The sequence below is a fragment of the Oratosquilla oratoria genome, chromosome 24 (assembly GCF_046742065.1).
Source record: "Oratosquilla oratoria isolate Oo_2021 chromosome 24, ASM4674206v1, whole genome shotgun sequence".
In the NCBI taxonomy this organism is placed as follows: Eukaryota; Metazoa; Arthropoda; class Malacostraca; order Stomatopoda; family Squillidae; genus Oratosquilla; species Oratosquilla oratoria.
Genome location: NC_134800.1, coordinates 37,376,071 through 37,391,070, shown reverse-complemented (window position 1 = coordinate 37,391,070; position 15,000 = coordinate 37,376,071). Strand labels below are relative to the sequence as shown.

Below are 15,000 nucleotides of genomic sequence, written 5' to 3'. Positions count from 1 at the left end.
CTCTCTCTCTCTCTCTCTCTCTCTCTCTCTCTCTCTCTCTCTCTCTCTCTCTCTCTCTCTCTCTCTCTCTCTCTCTTTCCTTCCTTCCTTCCTTCCTTCTTCAATTTCTCCTCTGTATCCCTCCCTTCGTCTTCTCTTTCCTCCCCTTTTTCCCCTTTCCCTCTCTTTCTCCTTCCTTTCCCTTCATACTGGTTCTTCTCTTTTTTTCTTCCTCTCCTTTCCTTTTTTCCATAGCTCTGTCCCTCCTTTCCTTCCCCTCTTTCTCCATCTTTCTTTCTTTCTTTCTTTCTTTCTCCCTTCCCTCTATTCCTCCCATCGTTTTCATTCTTCCTCCTTCGCCAACTCCTTTTTCACGCACACACTCTACTCGTTTCCTCTTTTTCCTTTCCCTCCTCTCCTCTCTCCTTCCTCTTTTCTTCTTTCACCCTCTTTCTCCCCCTATTCCTTCCCCCACTTCCTTCCCCCTCTTCCTTCCCCCTCTTCCTTCCCCTTTTTCCTCCTCCCTCTCCCTTTTCCCCTTCTTCCTCCTCCTCTTTCCTTTCTTTCTCTCCTTTCTCATCCTCTTTTTTTCCCATTCCTCTCCTTTCCCCTTTTATGTTTTCTCTCTTCCTCCCGCTTTTTCCAACTTCCTCCTCCTCGTCCCTCTTCTTCATCTTTCCTCCCTCTTCTTCTTCCTCATCCCTTTTCTGCCTCCTCAACCCTCCTCCTTCTGTTCCCCCATCTTCTTCCTCTTTTTCTTCTTCCTCCTCGCGCCTCTTCTTCCTCTTTCTCCTCTTCTTCCTCTTCCCCCCTCTTCTTCCTCCTCGTTCATCTTCTTTCTCTTCCCCATCTTCTTCCTCTTCTTCTCTTCTTCGTCCTCCTCCCGGCAAAAGACCGAGGAGACAAACCCTAAATATCTCTTCCCCAATCCAACTGTTTGTTTGCTTCCTTGCTTTATATATGCGTGTCTGCCTTTACCTATTTTTTGTGCTTGCATGGGCCTGACTGTGTGTTTGCATGTTGTGTGTGTGTATGTGTGTGTGTGTGTGTGTGTGTGTGTGTGTGTGTGTGTGTGTGTGTGTGTGTGTGTGTGTGTGTGTGTGCGTGTGTGTGTGTGTGTGTGTGTGTGCGTACGTGTATGTGTGCGCGTATGTGTATGTGTGTATGTGTGTGGACGTGCGTGTATGTGTGTGCGTATGTTCGTACGTGTTCTACAAACGCATTCATTAAGACACTCGCTAATGCAGTGTATACTTCTTTTAGGTAAGATATATATAATCACTCCAATCCTTTCTTCCTCCTCCTCCTCCTCCTCCTCCTTCTCCTCCTCCTCCTCCTCCTCCTCCTCCTCCTCCTCCTCCTCCTCCTCCTTCTCCTCCTCCTCCTCCTCCTCCTCCTCCTCCTCCTTCTCCTCCTCCTCCTCCTCCTCCTCCTCCTCCTCATCATCATCATCCTCTTCCTCCTCCCCTTCCTCCCCCTCCTCCCCCTTAGGAACATGTCTCATCCTAACGAGATTCCATCCTTCAGAATCATGCATACGCTTCCAGCCCCTTCGAGGAAAAATTGAAATAAAAAATTAAAAATGAAATCAAATAAATAAAAAAAAAATGAAAGAGTAAACACAGATGTGATTACTGAAGGTAAAGACTCTTCCGTGTCTCTGATGTTTCTTCTTCTCCCTCCCTCCCTCCTTCACTCACTCGCTCTCTCCCTCCCCTCCCTCCCTCCCTCCCTCCCTCCCTCCCTCCCTCCCCCCTTCCTCTCCTTCCTCCCCCCCCCCTTTCCTCTCCTCCTTCCTCTGTCCCTTTACTTCGGCACCAGCAGTCTTGCGATTTTTGGTGACTCTTTTCTCAAATAATTTTCAATAAATAAATAGAATAAGGAAAATAAAGGAGAGAAAAAGTAGGAAAAGGTGAAAAGAAAAATAAAGAAGAAGAATGAAAAAAAAAAGCAGAATAAAGAAAAAAACTGTATTGAAGTTTTCTGGAAGACTTGCGAGGAATCGAGCCCAGAGACATCCGTTTTTGGAAGGATCCATGTGGCACGTTTGTTATAATATGGCATCCGCAGTGATGACGTTCTGACAGTGGACGAGACAGTATGGAGAAATATTTACTCGTGTAAAAATAAAATAATTCCGAAGAAGTTTCGTATAAAAGTATAAGTATCATCTGGTGCGAGCAGAATTAGTATTTTTCATAAATTATTTGAAAAAAAAATTATGTGTACATTCATTTCTGTCTTTAGTGTTTATATCTTATGTTTGCGTATCTATTTTATTTATCTGTTTATTTATTCACCTCTGTATTTACCTAGATGTTTATTAATCTACTTTTTGTTTGTTTATTTGTTATTTTTTTTTATTTACTTCTTCATTAATCCTATTTATCTATTTACGTGTGTATTTTCTTTTAAATACTTCAGTTTTTAATCGATTTTGAGTTGTAACTCATACTGGAAAATCAACTGAAAGAGATAGAAAGCGAGAGTGAGAGCAAGAGAGACCGTGAGAAAGAGAATTAGAGAGAAACAGTAACAAATAAGAATAATAACCCAAATTTTCCATTTTCTTTCCAGAAATCCGGCCCGCGTATGAAATGTTCAGCTTGTAAGATCATCGCCCACACGGGCTGCATTGCCGCCTTGGTTGAGCGGGTCAAGTTTCCTTGTAAACCTACATTTCGAGATGTAGGTCCTCGTCAGTACCGGGAGCAGACGGCCATCCACCATCACTGGGTCCATCGGCGGAACCAGAAGGGGAAGTGCAAGCAGTGTGGAAAGGTGAGACGGGATTCCTCCCTCACGGTAGTGGTGGACGGACTAGTTGGGTTGTTTTGTGTGTTTCACTCTGTTCGTTTGCGGGTCCAGGGCTGTTGTTGTTCGTTGTTTGTTGTTGTTGTTGGTTTTTGTTTTGGTTCTGGGGGTGTTGGTTTTGTTTTGTGTGGGTTTTGTATATGTGTTCATTGTACTTCTGACGATGTTAGATATTTTTTTTATCGAGGGGAAAGGGGGTGTCAGTTTGTGCTTCTAGGATTGTCAGCTTGGTTCTGTGTGGTTATCATTTTATCTCTCCCTCTCTCTCTCTCTCTCTATATATATACATATATATACATATATATATATATATATATATATATATATGTATGTATATATATGTATTTATGTATGTAAGTATGTCTCTCTGGGGTTCTCAACCCATGCCTCTAGGGTTGCCAGTCATTGCCAAAGCGACCTCGGGAGCAAGAGGAGGAAAGGTCACGTCCTTGTTAACTGTGACACGGCCCAACGTTTAAGCCCCAACAATGAACATCAAGAGAACCAATACGTTCAAAGTCGCTTTTGATGGTATATGGATTTTTTTTATAATTTAGTTTCACTGTCAGTGCAGATATTGTGAGAGTAACATCTGAATTATGAGCAGATTTGTGTGTCGTTGTGTGTGTTTCAGAGTCCAATTTGTTCACATTTGTAAACAAACTCGACACAAAGCAGTGACCGAACGTGCACACACACACACACGCACACACAGACACACACATAGGCACACACAGGCACACATACACACACACAAAACACACACATATACACATGCACACACACACACATATGCACACACACACGTGCACAAACGCACACATACACACGTACGCGTACAAACACACGCACGCACGCACACACACTCAGAATTGTGCGTGTATAATCACGAAGGTATTGAAAAACTTTTGTGCACATCTGTACATTTCTGAAGTTAGCTTTTCTTTCGTTGCGTTCCGCTGAGCACATCAGATTTTCTTTGGTATATTGAACAACTTTATATATTTCATTATTATTAATGTCAAACAATTAAAGATTTGAAGAGAGTTGGTGGGACGACTAAGGTTTGAATACTTCATACTTCAACTCTTAAATAAAGAAGAAACAGTCTATCAGTCAGTCATTGAGTCAATCAGTACGTCCGTTGCCCCCAAATCTCTCTTGACCCGCGACCCAGAAGAAACCGGCAACAGTCATGGTGTCAGGAGTGAGTGTAGGGAAGTGTCAGATAATGTGTTCTGAGTCTTCCGTGTCTGAAGTACAATGAAATTGTTTTAGGGTTCCTCGTAGCTTGTTTGATTGGCCCTCAATTTGTTTAAGAGGTCCTCATTGTTTACGTGGTCCTGACAGTTTTTAGGGGTCACTCACAGTTTGTTAAGGGAATTCTTGCAGTTTGTTTAAGGCGCCCTTACTATTTTCTGGGGGGGAGGGGGTGCCTTCACTATTTAGGGAGCCCTCACGGGACCCTCATTATTTGCTTTGGGGACGTTCACGACTTCCTTAAGGGTCCTCACAGTTTGTTCAAGAAGCCTTCACTATTTCTTTAAGGGACCATCACAGTTTGTTTAAGGGACCCTCATACTTTGATTAAGAGACACTCATAAGTTCCGGGGCCCTCACAGTTTCTTTAAGGGGCCCTCACAGTTTCTTTAAGGGGCCCTCACAGTTTCTTTAAGGGGCCCTCACAATCAGTTTTTTGGGGCCCTCACAATTTTTCTAAGGGGGACTCACAATTCATTCTAGGTGTCTTCAATTTGTTTAAGAGCCCTTCACAGTTCGTTTAAGGACTCCTCGCAATTTGTTTCAGGAGCATTTACATGATCACAATTTAAGTATAGTAATGTGAATATTTCGGCTAATTGCAACCAAACCTTCTCCTGTGCCTTCAGTTTCAACCTAGATTCCTCTAGATGCCTCTCTAGAATTATTGTTTTGTGTCAGCTTAATACGGGTAGTATCTATGAAATGAGTTCTAGTATTGTCAATAAATATATATTGTACCCGAGAGACTTAATCAAAATTAGAAGTACTTGGAGAGCTCAAACCTCCGCCATGGCGGCTAAAAAAAAAAGAATAATAAATAAATAAATAAATTGGGGTTGTGATTCAGACCACCTCCAAAATTTCATTGAGTGTTCTTTGAGTCCTGTTCCACCATTTAAAATAGAATAAAATAAAAAAAGTCATAACTTTATGTAAAATTGCTAACGACTAAAAGACAACTGCAACCACAACTTCTTTGGCGAAGGTAATGACCTTAAGTTGTGTAACGTCTTTACTGGACTATGGTTGTCCCTTCTTCTGGATCCCGATGTGGTCTTAGATTCTCCATTTCTGTTCCAGGGCTTCCAGTCGAAGCTCCTCTTCGGATCGAAGGAGATTGTAGCAATTAGCTGTTCGTGGTGCAAGTCTGCCTACCACAACAAGGAGGGCTGCTTCAACATCAACAAGATCGAGGAAACGTGTTCTCTGGGTAAGTTCTGTATTCATTCATGCTTTTATATATTTACAAACACACACATACATACACACTCACACACACACAAACACACACACACACACACACACACACACACACACACACACATTTATATATATATATATGTATATGTTTATATAAATGTATGTGTGTGTGTGTGTGTGTGTGTGCGTGTGTGTGTGTGTGTGTGTGTGTGTGTGTGTGTGTGTGTGTGTGTGTGTGTGTGTGTGTGTGTGTGTGTGTGTGTGTGTAAATATATATATATATATATATATATATATATATATATATATATATATATATGTATATTACAATAGTAGGGTAGCAGGTCCTCTTTCAGGCAGATATGATTAAACTTTGCAGCAGCTTCTGCATTCACGAGTTTCTTGCTGACATGTTCAACTTTTCTAATACTTGAACGTTGAATATCGTTGAGTTGTCTTATTATGTGTCCAAACTTCATTTGGAATGGATGTAAAGACAATACTAACTTCTTAATTTTACGAGTAGAGCTTTCGCCTAACTTTAGGCATCTTCAGTGACAATATATACAAAGAACATATGGAACATTAGGAGAGACGGGAATTCGTACAGTCACTCAGGAGACAGGATCTGAAGCTCCGCCCACTGGGTCAACGGTGAACCTATGCCTGTGATCTATATACTTAGAAGTAGGAATGATAAATTGGTCGGGATTTTGTTTGTTCATAGTGGGATTTTGTCTTTCAATGTGAAGTGCTTCTAAGATGATCCTGTCTCCTGAGTGACTGTCCGAATTCCCGTCTCTCCTAATGTTACATATGTTCTTTGTATATATTGTATTTCATTTTATTGTATTCTTTGTAAAATTAAATGTATGTACAATTGGGTATGTTAGGTGGTCCAGTCGCCTGGTACTCGTAGCGACTGGAAAAGGAGGGGGACCCGGACAGTTTCGGCAGTGCGGAATACCTCTTCCAATTCCAACCACGGACAGTATAAGAAGCTCATTTGAGCACTGTATATTTTCACACCCCTGAAGACGGTCCTAGGACTAGGACAGAAACGTCGGGCATTAAACTTCCCACTTTGAGTCTGGTGTTTACGTTTCTCTCCCGTTCAACATGGATCCCAGACTCCAGATCTTTGCATATATATATGTGTGTGTATGTATAATATATATCACTTAGACAAAATGTAGTAGCATATTTGTAAATTATAAACTCAAAGAACCCACAGTCGGAATAAAAGGAAACTAAGGAGAAAGTATAACTTCTATACTTCGGCTAATAGCAATAGCCCTCTTCAGGAAAGTACAGGTTACAAGAAATGATAGACATAAATACAATTGAGATGTAAGTGAAGGAGGAACAGGCATAGCTACACACAAGACATTCCGTCACGCAAGGCGGAGTCAGAAGGAAGGGGATATGTGGGTAGAGGTGTGAGGTCAGAAGTGATGTGGGGTCAGGAGAGGTGGGGGAGCGGCTCACAGCTAGCCGCGAGATTATGTCCGGGGACCATCTACCTTTGGAGATGTTCAAGTTCGGACATTCTTCTATTAAGGCAGATTCAACATTTTTCCCCTGAAGCTGCAGTTGGACTTAAACAATATTTTGTCCTTGTCCCAGTCAAAACTGTGATTTATGGTGCTGACATGTTGGAACACAGGGGAATTTTCCTGGACATATCTAATGAATCTTTTGTGCTCCGTTAACCTGGTGTTAAGATCCCTGCGGTTTGACCAAGATATACTTAATCACAATCTCTACAAGGGAGGCTATAAACTGGAGCCTCAGCTCTTCTTAACCTTTGATGGACATTAACAATTTGTGTAACAGTAGTGATAAGCAACTGTGAGATGGTTATTGGGAATTAAATTAAATTGTAACTCCATCAATCTTTCTTTTAATCTAATTCACAACAACCCTGTCACAGTTTCTTATCATTATCCCAATACTGTACACAAATTGTTAATGACCATCAAAGGTTAAGAGGAATTGAGGCTCCAGGATTTTATAGCATACCTTGTAGAGATTGTGATTTAATGCACCTTGGCCAAACCGGCAGGTTAACGGAGCACAAAAGATTCATTAGATATGCCCAGGAAAATCCCCCTGTGTTCCAACATGTCAGCACCAAAAATCATAGTCTTGACTGGGCCAATCCAAAATATTAAGTCGAATTGCAGCTTCAGGGGGAAAATTGTTGAATCCGTCTTAATAGAAGAATGTCCGAACTTGAACATCTCCAAAGGTCAATGGTCCCCGGGCATAATCTCACTAATAGCTGTGAGCCGTTTGGTTAAAAATCTTTACCCTCCTGACCCCGCTCCCCCTATACTACTGACCCCGCATCCCTTCTGACCTCACACCTCTACCCACATATCCCCTCCCTTCTGACTCCGCCCTGCGTGACGGAATGTCTTGTGTCTAGCTATGTCTGTTCCTCCTCCACTTACATCTCAATTGTATTTATGTCTCTATCATTTCTTGTAACCTGTTCTTTCCTGAAGAGGGCTATAGCTATTAGCCGAAGTATAGAAGTTATACTTTCTTCTAAGTTTCCTTTTATTCCGACTGTAGGTTCTTCATGATTATTGTAAATGTATGTACAGATTGGGAGGACAAATTAAACGAAAGGCCTGTAGATCAGATGTGGGAAATATTTCAAAATACGCTCACTAAGATGATTCAAACTTACATTCCTTTTAAGGACAGACGTCCCCCAAATCAGGCTCGCCCAAAGTGGCTCGACAAAGAAACTGAAAAAAGTATTGCTAAAAAGAGACAGGCTTATAAGAAATATAAGTGCTCGGGTGCATCTAATGACTATGAAAGTTATGTATCAATACAGAGAGATTTAAAAAAGACAATAAGAAAAAGAAAACGACAATACGAAATGAACATCGCTGAGAAATCCAAAGAGAATCCCAAAGAATTCTATAGTTACATTAGAGATAAAAAGGTTGTTAGGAATCACATTGGTCCACTATTATCTGCTGACGGTCAACTTGAATATTCAAATGAAGGAATGTGTAATCTCTTAAACAATTATTTTAGCTCGGTATTCGTAAACGAAACACCTCAAAGTGAATTCCAAACTGAAACCTGTGAAAAGTCTAGGGTAAACTTACTCACTACGGTAAATATAACAAAAGAAACAATTAAAAGGTGTATAGACAAACTCAAAGTTAATAAAACACCAGGGCCTGACGGTTGGCATCCAAGAATCTTAAAGGAAATGAAAAATGAGATTGTTGTTCCATTAGAAATTATTTTCAAGAAATCCATCATATCCGGAGATGTCCCAAGAGAATGGAAGCTAGCTAACGTTACTCCCATATTCAAAAAAGGTGACAAAAAGAAACCAAATAACTATAGGCCTATTAGTTTGACTTCGATCGTAGGAAAAATAATGGAAACTATCATCAGAGATGCTATCGAATATCATTTAGAAAGTAACCGTTTGATAAATGATAGCCAACATGGTTTCAGACGGAAACGTTCTTGCGTGACTAACTTACTCGAATTCTACAACACAGTTGTCTCGAATTATGACAAAAGAAACAATATAGATTTAATATATCTAGACTTTGCAAAAGCTTTTGATACCGTCCCACACGAAAGACTACTTACTAAATTAGCTTTGCATGGAATAAGTGGTAGCCTATTAGGTTGGACTAGTAATTGGTTGAAAGGTCGAAAACAGAGAGTTGTTTTAAATGGAAAAACTTCTGGATGGAAAAGTGTTGCAAGTGGAGTTCCTCAGGGTTCCGTTCTTGGGCCACTTCTATTCATAGTATATATAAATGATATAGACCATGGACTAAAATCTACTGTTTCCAAATTTGCTGATGATACAAAACTGTGCGGAGTGGCAAATGATCACTCAAACCAATTAGATATTCAAGAAGATTTAGATAAATTACAGCAATGGTCTGAAAAGTGGCTAATGAAATTTAACACAAGTAAATGCAAGGTAATGCACATAGGTAAAAATAACAGCAAGTACGATTACAAGTTATTTGGAAATTCGTTAACAAAAGTGGATAGTGAAAAAGATCTCGGCGTAATTATCAGTAACGACCTCAAATCATCCAAGCAGTGTATTTCAGCCTCTGAGAAAGCAAATAAGATTCTGGGATTGATTGCGCGATCTTTTGATTTCAAAAGTCCATCACTCATTAACAAGCTATATAAATCGTTAGTTCGTCCACATTTGGAATATGCTGTTTCCGTATGGTCACCGAATCTCATTAAAGACATTGACAGACTGGAAAAAGTACAACGGCGAGCCACAAAACTGATTCCAAATATCAAAAATAAATCATACGAAAATCGACTTAAGCACATGAATCTGTTTTCCCTAAAAAAGCGTAGACTCAGAGGTGACTTGATACAGGTCTTTAAGATTTTAAAGGGAATTGACAACATCAAAAGTGACCAAATTTTCACATTGAATGAGAATCAGACAAGAAACAATGGTCTCAAACTGTCCGGAAATAGATTCAATTTGGAAGTAGGTAGAAACAACTTTGCCAACCGTGTAGTTAATGAATGGAATAAACTTCCTGCACAGGTAGTGCAATGTAGTTCAGTTCGAAGCTTTAAGAATCATTTAGATAAATACCTAAGTAAGATGCTGTAATTATTATAATTTATGTTATATTATTTGTTTTTGTTTTGTTATAATTTGTCTGTCTGATTTTCATTTATTATTAGTTATATGTCAATTTATTATCATTTACTATTTACCTGTTTGTTTGTTATTCAACTATACCAATGCATTTATTTATGTATTTTAATTGTTATTTACATTGTTATAGTTTTAATTTATTGTTATAGTTTTAATTTATTATTAATATGATTTTTTTTTTTTTTTTTTTTTTTTTTTTGCATCCGACCTAGATATGGATCAAAAGGTCTCCTGTCGGCATGCTTTGCCTTTGTAATCCTTTGTAATGTATGGTGGTTATCATTATCCTTATGATTTTAAAGATGAGTTTCCATAGAACATTTCGACTAAAATAAAAATAAAAATAACAATCTCTGATTTTTTCAAGGTACTTTAATCTCCAACCCAAAAATGGGTGAGAGAGAAAGAAATGAAATCACGACACTTTTAAACCAGCTTCGATAACTTTGTAAATCTAAGCCCAAAGAAAACTTGAGTTCTCTATTTGAGGTGGTCTCTTAGTAGGTGGGACATGTTCTCTTGGCGTGGTTGAGATCAAGGCCAGCCAGCCTTTTTCACTCGGCCAAAGAAGGAACTCTGAACTGAAAAGGTCTTAAAATGAATAAAACCGTCTGGATTTTAAGAGAATAAGGCCCTGTTCACACTAGCGATTTGAACCGCTCGGAAATCGTGTGAACGTCTCCATCGATTTACATTGTAAATGATCCGCCGCTGTTCAAACCGTTATGTGAACGGGACTTAAATGTGAGGCTAAGGTGAGGAACCTTCGGCAAGAGGCGCTTAACTGCGGCCGAAGCCGTCGCTTTTGCCTTGTGAGCTTAAACTGGGAATCGTAGAAAAGTGCGGGATTCGAACCCACATCTAAGTGAAAGCAAGACCGGCACGCTTCCAATTACGCCACCAGTGCACAAGCAGAATAAAGACATATGATGTCACCGTATTGAAGATGGGGTGATTAAAGAGGCTGAAATGCATTTGAACAAAGCACTTGACCCCTTCAATCCGGTGACGCTTCTTGCAGGGTTTTATTCCCGTTCATTTCGTCAGATGCCTGTATTCAAGTGGGTGGCGGATTTTTATTCCAGTTTGATACAACTAAACAGCCCCCCCCCCCCGAGACACTTTATTTGGTCATATTGTCGCTAGGTGATTCTAATCAGCTGAGTGGGAAAACCTCTCGCAGTCAGAATATTTGAAATATCACACCTCTTCGTCCATGCGTCCGAAAAACATCGTTCACTTTCCACATTTTTTTCGTCAAGGTGTCGTAATTCTTCGCCCACCTCCCCGTCACCTGATTCTTGCCCTCGTCATAATTCTTCACACACCTTTTCATTTAACTTAGCTGGCGAGTCAGAATCCTTTGATCATCTCTCCACTTCTTTTCGTTTATTTTTCACAAAATCTCGTTCCCTGTAATGTGCGTCTCGAGTGTGCGTAACGATGCTTTCTGGCACGGTCCCCTGGATTTGATTCTGCAGTGTGTCAGAAATCTTTATCCAGCTCCCTTCTCTGTGTCTAGATTCAGCCGTGTCAGATTGTATCGGGCACCTTGCTATAGTCGTCTTTCATAATCTTTCGTAAACTTTCCCACTCTTTACCCCTTCTCTCTCTCGAAGTGCTTCTACCAAAGTCCCTATACCCAACTGTCCAATAGCTTCTGGGGACTTCTATCTGCGACAAAAGTCCGAACATAAAGGGTAAAGGGTGACGACTTTGGTCGCAGCTAAACACCTCTTGGAGTGAAGCCCATTCTCACTCGCTCTCTCGCACTCTCTCTCTCTCTCTCTCTCTCTCTCTCTCTCTCTCTCTCAATGAACGCTCGAACTACCTGTGAGATCTTTACCAGCGACTATTTTGTGTCTCAAGAGTTCCATTACTGGGTCCTCTTCCTCCGAGTGGAAGTGAGTTGGACTTGTGAAATGTTCCTCTAGAGGTTCCTCTCGAAGTCTTTGGTCTTTGAGGTCTTGCAAGCGAAGAGACACACAAGACCTTCCAAAAGTCATACACTCCTTCGATGTTCTTCACAAAGTTTTACGACCTTCCCTCCAGCTCTAATTCTTGGGCATCTTGAGGTATCGAGATAGAGAATCCGATGAGACCTTCCAGAAGTCTTGTGACCTTTTCACGAAATGCTGAGACCTTACTTTAAGCTCTGGCTCCTCTGCCTCTGAAATGTTGTAAGTGGAGGTTCCGAAGACCTAGAAGCCTTGCTACCTCTCAATGGTCTTCATACAAATTTGAGACTTTTCCTCCAGCTCTTGACACTTTTATGTCTTGAAATGTTGCAAATGGATAATCTGAGACCTTCCAGAAATCTTCTGACCTTTTCATATTCTTAACGAAATTTTAAAGCCTTCCTTCTATCTCAGACTTTTCGGCTTTTGGCATGCTCCAAGTGGAGAGCTCTAGTAGACGTTCCAGAAGTCCTGGGACTTCTTGATGCTCTTCTCGAAATTCTAAACATTTCCCTCTACCTCCTCCTTGCAGGTCTTCACCATTCCATCATCGTGCCACCGTCATGGATCGTCAAGCTGCCACGACGGGGGTCGTTTAAGTCGTCGCTCAGGAAGTCCCCAAAGAAGAAGGCCTCCACGAAGAGGAAGGGCCGCGACCGGGTGAGTTTGAGACTCAAAGTTCTCCATCTTTTGCCACGACTTCGAAGAACTTTTTGGTGTGCGTGCGTGCGTGCGTCTACCTTTCTGCCTGCCTGCCTACCTTTTTGTCTGTCTGTCGACCTGCCTGTCTGTGTTTTTGCCTTCCTACCTGCCTGCCTGCCTGCCTGTCCACCTGTCTGTCTGCGTGTCTGCTTGCTTGTGTGCCTGTTTGCCTGTTTGTTTGTTTCGTTTTGCACGCAATTCCAATGGCTGTGTCGCTGTACGTGCATTTTGGTATGATTCTTTGCAAGTGTTCTTCCTAGGAGAATGTTGTCCCTTGGGGGGATGGAGGGAGAGTTGCTGGTTGAGTGAATGGTCAGGTACTTGTACAGATATAGGTAAGTGTTCATGTGGGTGGGGGTGGGGGTAGGGAATCATGTGTGTATGGGGGAGTGGGTGATTGCCATTGTACTTGTGTGCCTCATGGTGTGTTTATTGTACTCAGTTATTTATATGTATACATGTGTACACTTGTGTATCAATTGTGAGAGTGCGTGTTTAAGCGTGTATGTATGTATTGAATGCATGCGATTCCAAGTACATGTATATATGTGTGTATAGTGTGCGTGTATGCGTGTGCCCACATGTACTTACGTGTGTGTATGTGCGTGTGTGTGTGCTCGCTCACGCACACACGAATTATCATACGCACAGCCACAACACGCCTGCGTATATACATGAATATCAATCGAACACAAGATCACTCCATTGTTCTTTCTGCATGACACGCATACACGCATGAATTTATAAAAAAAAAAAAAATTCAGCACCAGATTTGCATGTCCACCTAAGAATGTTTACTTTGTTTTTTCTTACGCGGCGAAGGAGCTTGTTTCTCCGTGTTTCATGTTTCACCGTGTTTCAGCTCGCTTCAGCACAAATCCTTTTCCTGAAATGGGGAATGTCTAACTCAACCTTTTCTTTCATTTTGCCGCTTTACAGGAAGGGGATGAGGTTTGTCAAAAGGCTGCCTCGGTTAGGGCGCCGTTGTACATATAGTACATTTAGCACATGTACATAGAATCACCCTCGTTTTACCTCAACCTCCGATAAGGCGCCATTGTACATATAGTACATGTACCTTGAGTACACCCTCATAGTACATGTACATACACCCTTGTTACCAAATTCGAGCCACTGGTCCAGTGTCAAGTGTATTACAGAAAGCTTTCTTACAGAAATCTCTTTCAAATTCGGAACACCCCGATATTCAGAAGGAAATGTAGAAATTTCTAGGTACCAGAAGCACCTTCTAGTATGATTTTCGGAAAGGTGTTTCCCTTGTGAATACTGGAAAATTCCGAATTTGAGAAATTCCCAATTCTGGAAGTATCTGTATATACTCTTGTACTGGTGTCCATATTGTACATAAATTTATGTTGGTGACATCAATTATTTACATTGAAAGTACTGTAATTTGGTTGTACTAAGATGTTGAATGTACTATGTACTACAACCACGTTGAGTGTTGTATAATGTTATACCCATGGTTGTTAAAAAACAAACTTACAACCCGTATTACTGACAGACCAATAACCTACAACCCATTAGTTGTGCTACAACCCAATGTACTCACAGTCCATATACTAAACCCACTACCACTAAACTCACGTAATACGGGTAGGACTTCTCCGAGTTAACCCTTAACTAAACGTAACCAGGTTAACCTAACCTTAACACTCACGGGATTGGATAACACATTAAACCTCATCAAAACTGACGCTCTCTCTCTCTCTCTCTCTCTCTCTCTCTCTCTCTCTCTCTCTCTCTCTCTCTCTCTCTCTCTCTCTCTCTCTCTCTCTCTCTCTCTCTCTCTCTCTCTCTCTCTCTCTCTCTCTCTCTCTCTCTCTCTCTCTCTCTCTCTCTCTCTCTCTCTCTCTCTCTCTCTCTCTCTCTCTCTCTCTCTCTCTCTCTCTCTCTCTTCACACCTGATTGACGCAAGGTCATTTTATTCATCTCACGAGCGGTCTCGGGATAAAACGAGATCCCGGACGATCGCTACCCGCTCTTCAGCTGAATAAAATCGTCTAGCGGCACGTGAAAGAGAGACACAGAGAGAGAGAGAGAGAGAGAGAGAGCTAACGCAACTCTAAAGAGTCGAAACCTGACTCTTAACTTGGCGAATCTCTGTGTCGCTAACATCTAAACATAGGATAGAGACGCTGGTACACTATAATCCATAAAAACAACAATAACAACAATAACATCTGGGTATAGGAAAGAGTCTAATCACTAGTTGAAATCCTAGAATATCACTAATACTAGCAAACTAAAAACTTGCAGCAAACACTCCCAACATGTCAAACACGCTAAATTGCATACATGTTGAGAAAACACATCAATAGTCTCCTTTGTTAAAAGTCTCTCTAATATTCGGAATCTCTCCAACATTCG

The 15,000-nt window shown here is 41.0% G+C and overlaps 1 protein-coding gene across 11 annotated transcripts in view; it reads left to right on the top strand.

The window, feature by feature from the left end:
• rdgA (retinal degeneration A) overlaps nucleotides 1-15,000 on the top strand; it is a 668,249-nt gene that overhangs the window by 591,247 nt on the left and 62,002 nt on the right. For all 11 annotated transcript variants that reach the window (XM_076207926.1, XM_076207936.1, XM_076207928.1 and 8 more), the window contains 3 exons: nucleotides 2,557-2,760; nucleotides 5,137-5,266; nucleotides 12,440-12,567. In XM_076207926.1, the coding sequence (XP_076064041.1) occupies nucleotides 2,557-2,760; nucleotides 5,137-5,266; nucleotides 12,440-12,567 (462 nt within the window). The remainder of the gene's footprint in view (nucleotides 1-2,556; nucleotides 2,761-5,136; nucleotides 5,267-12,439; nucleotides 12,568-15,000) is intronic.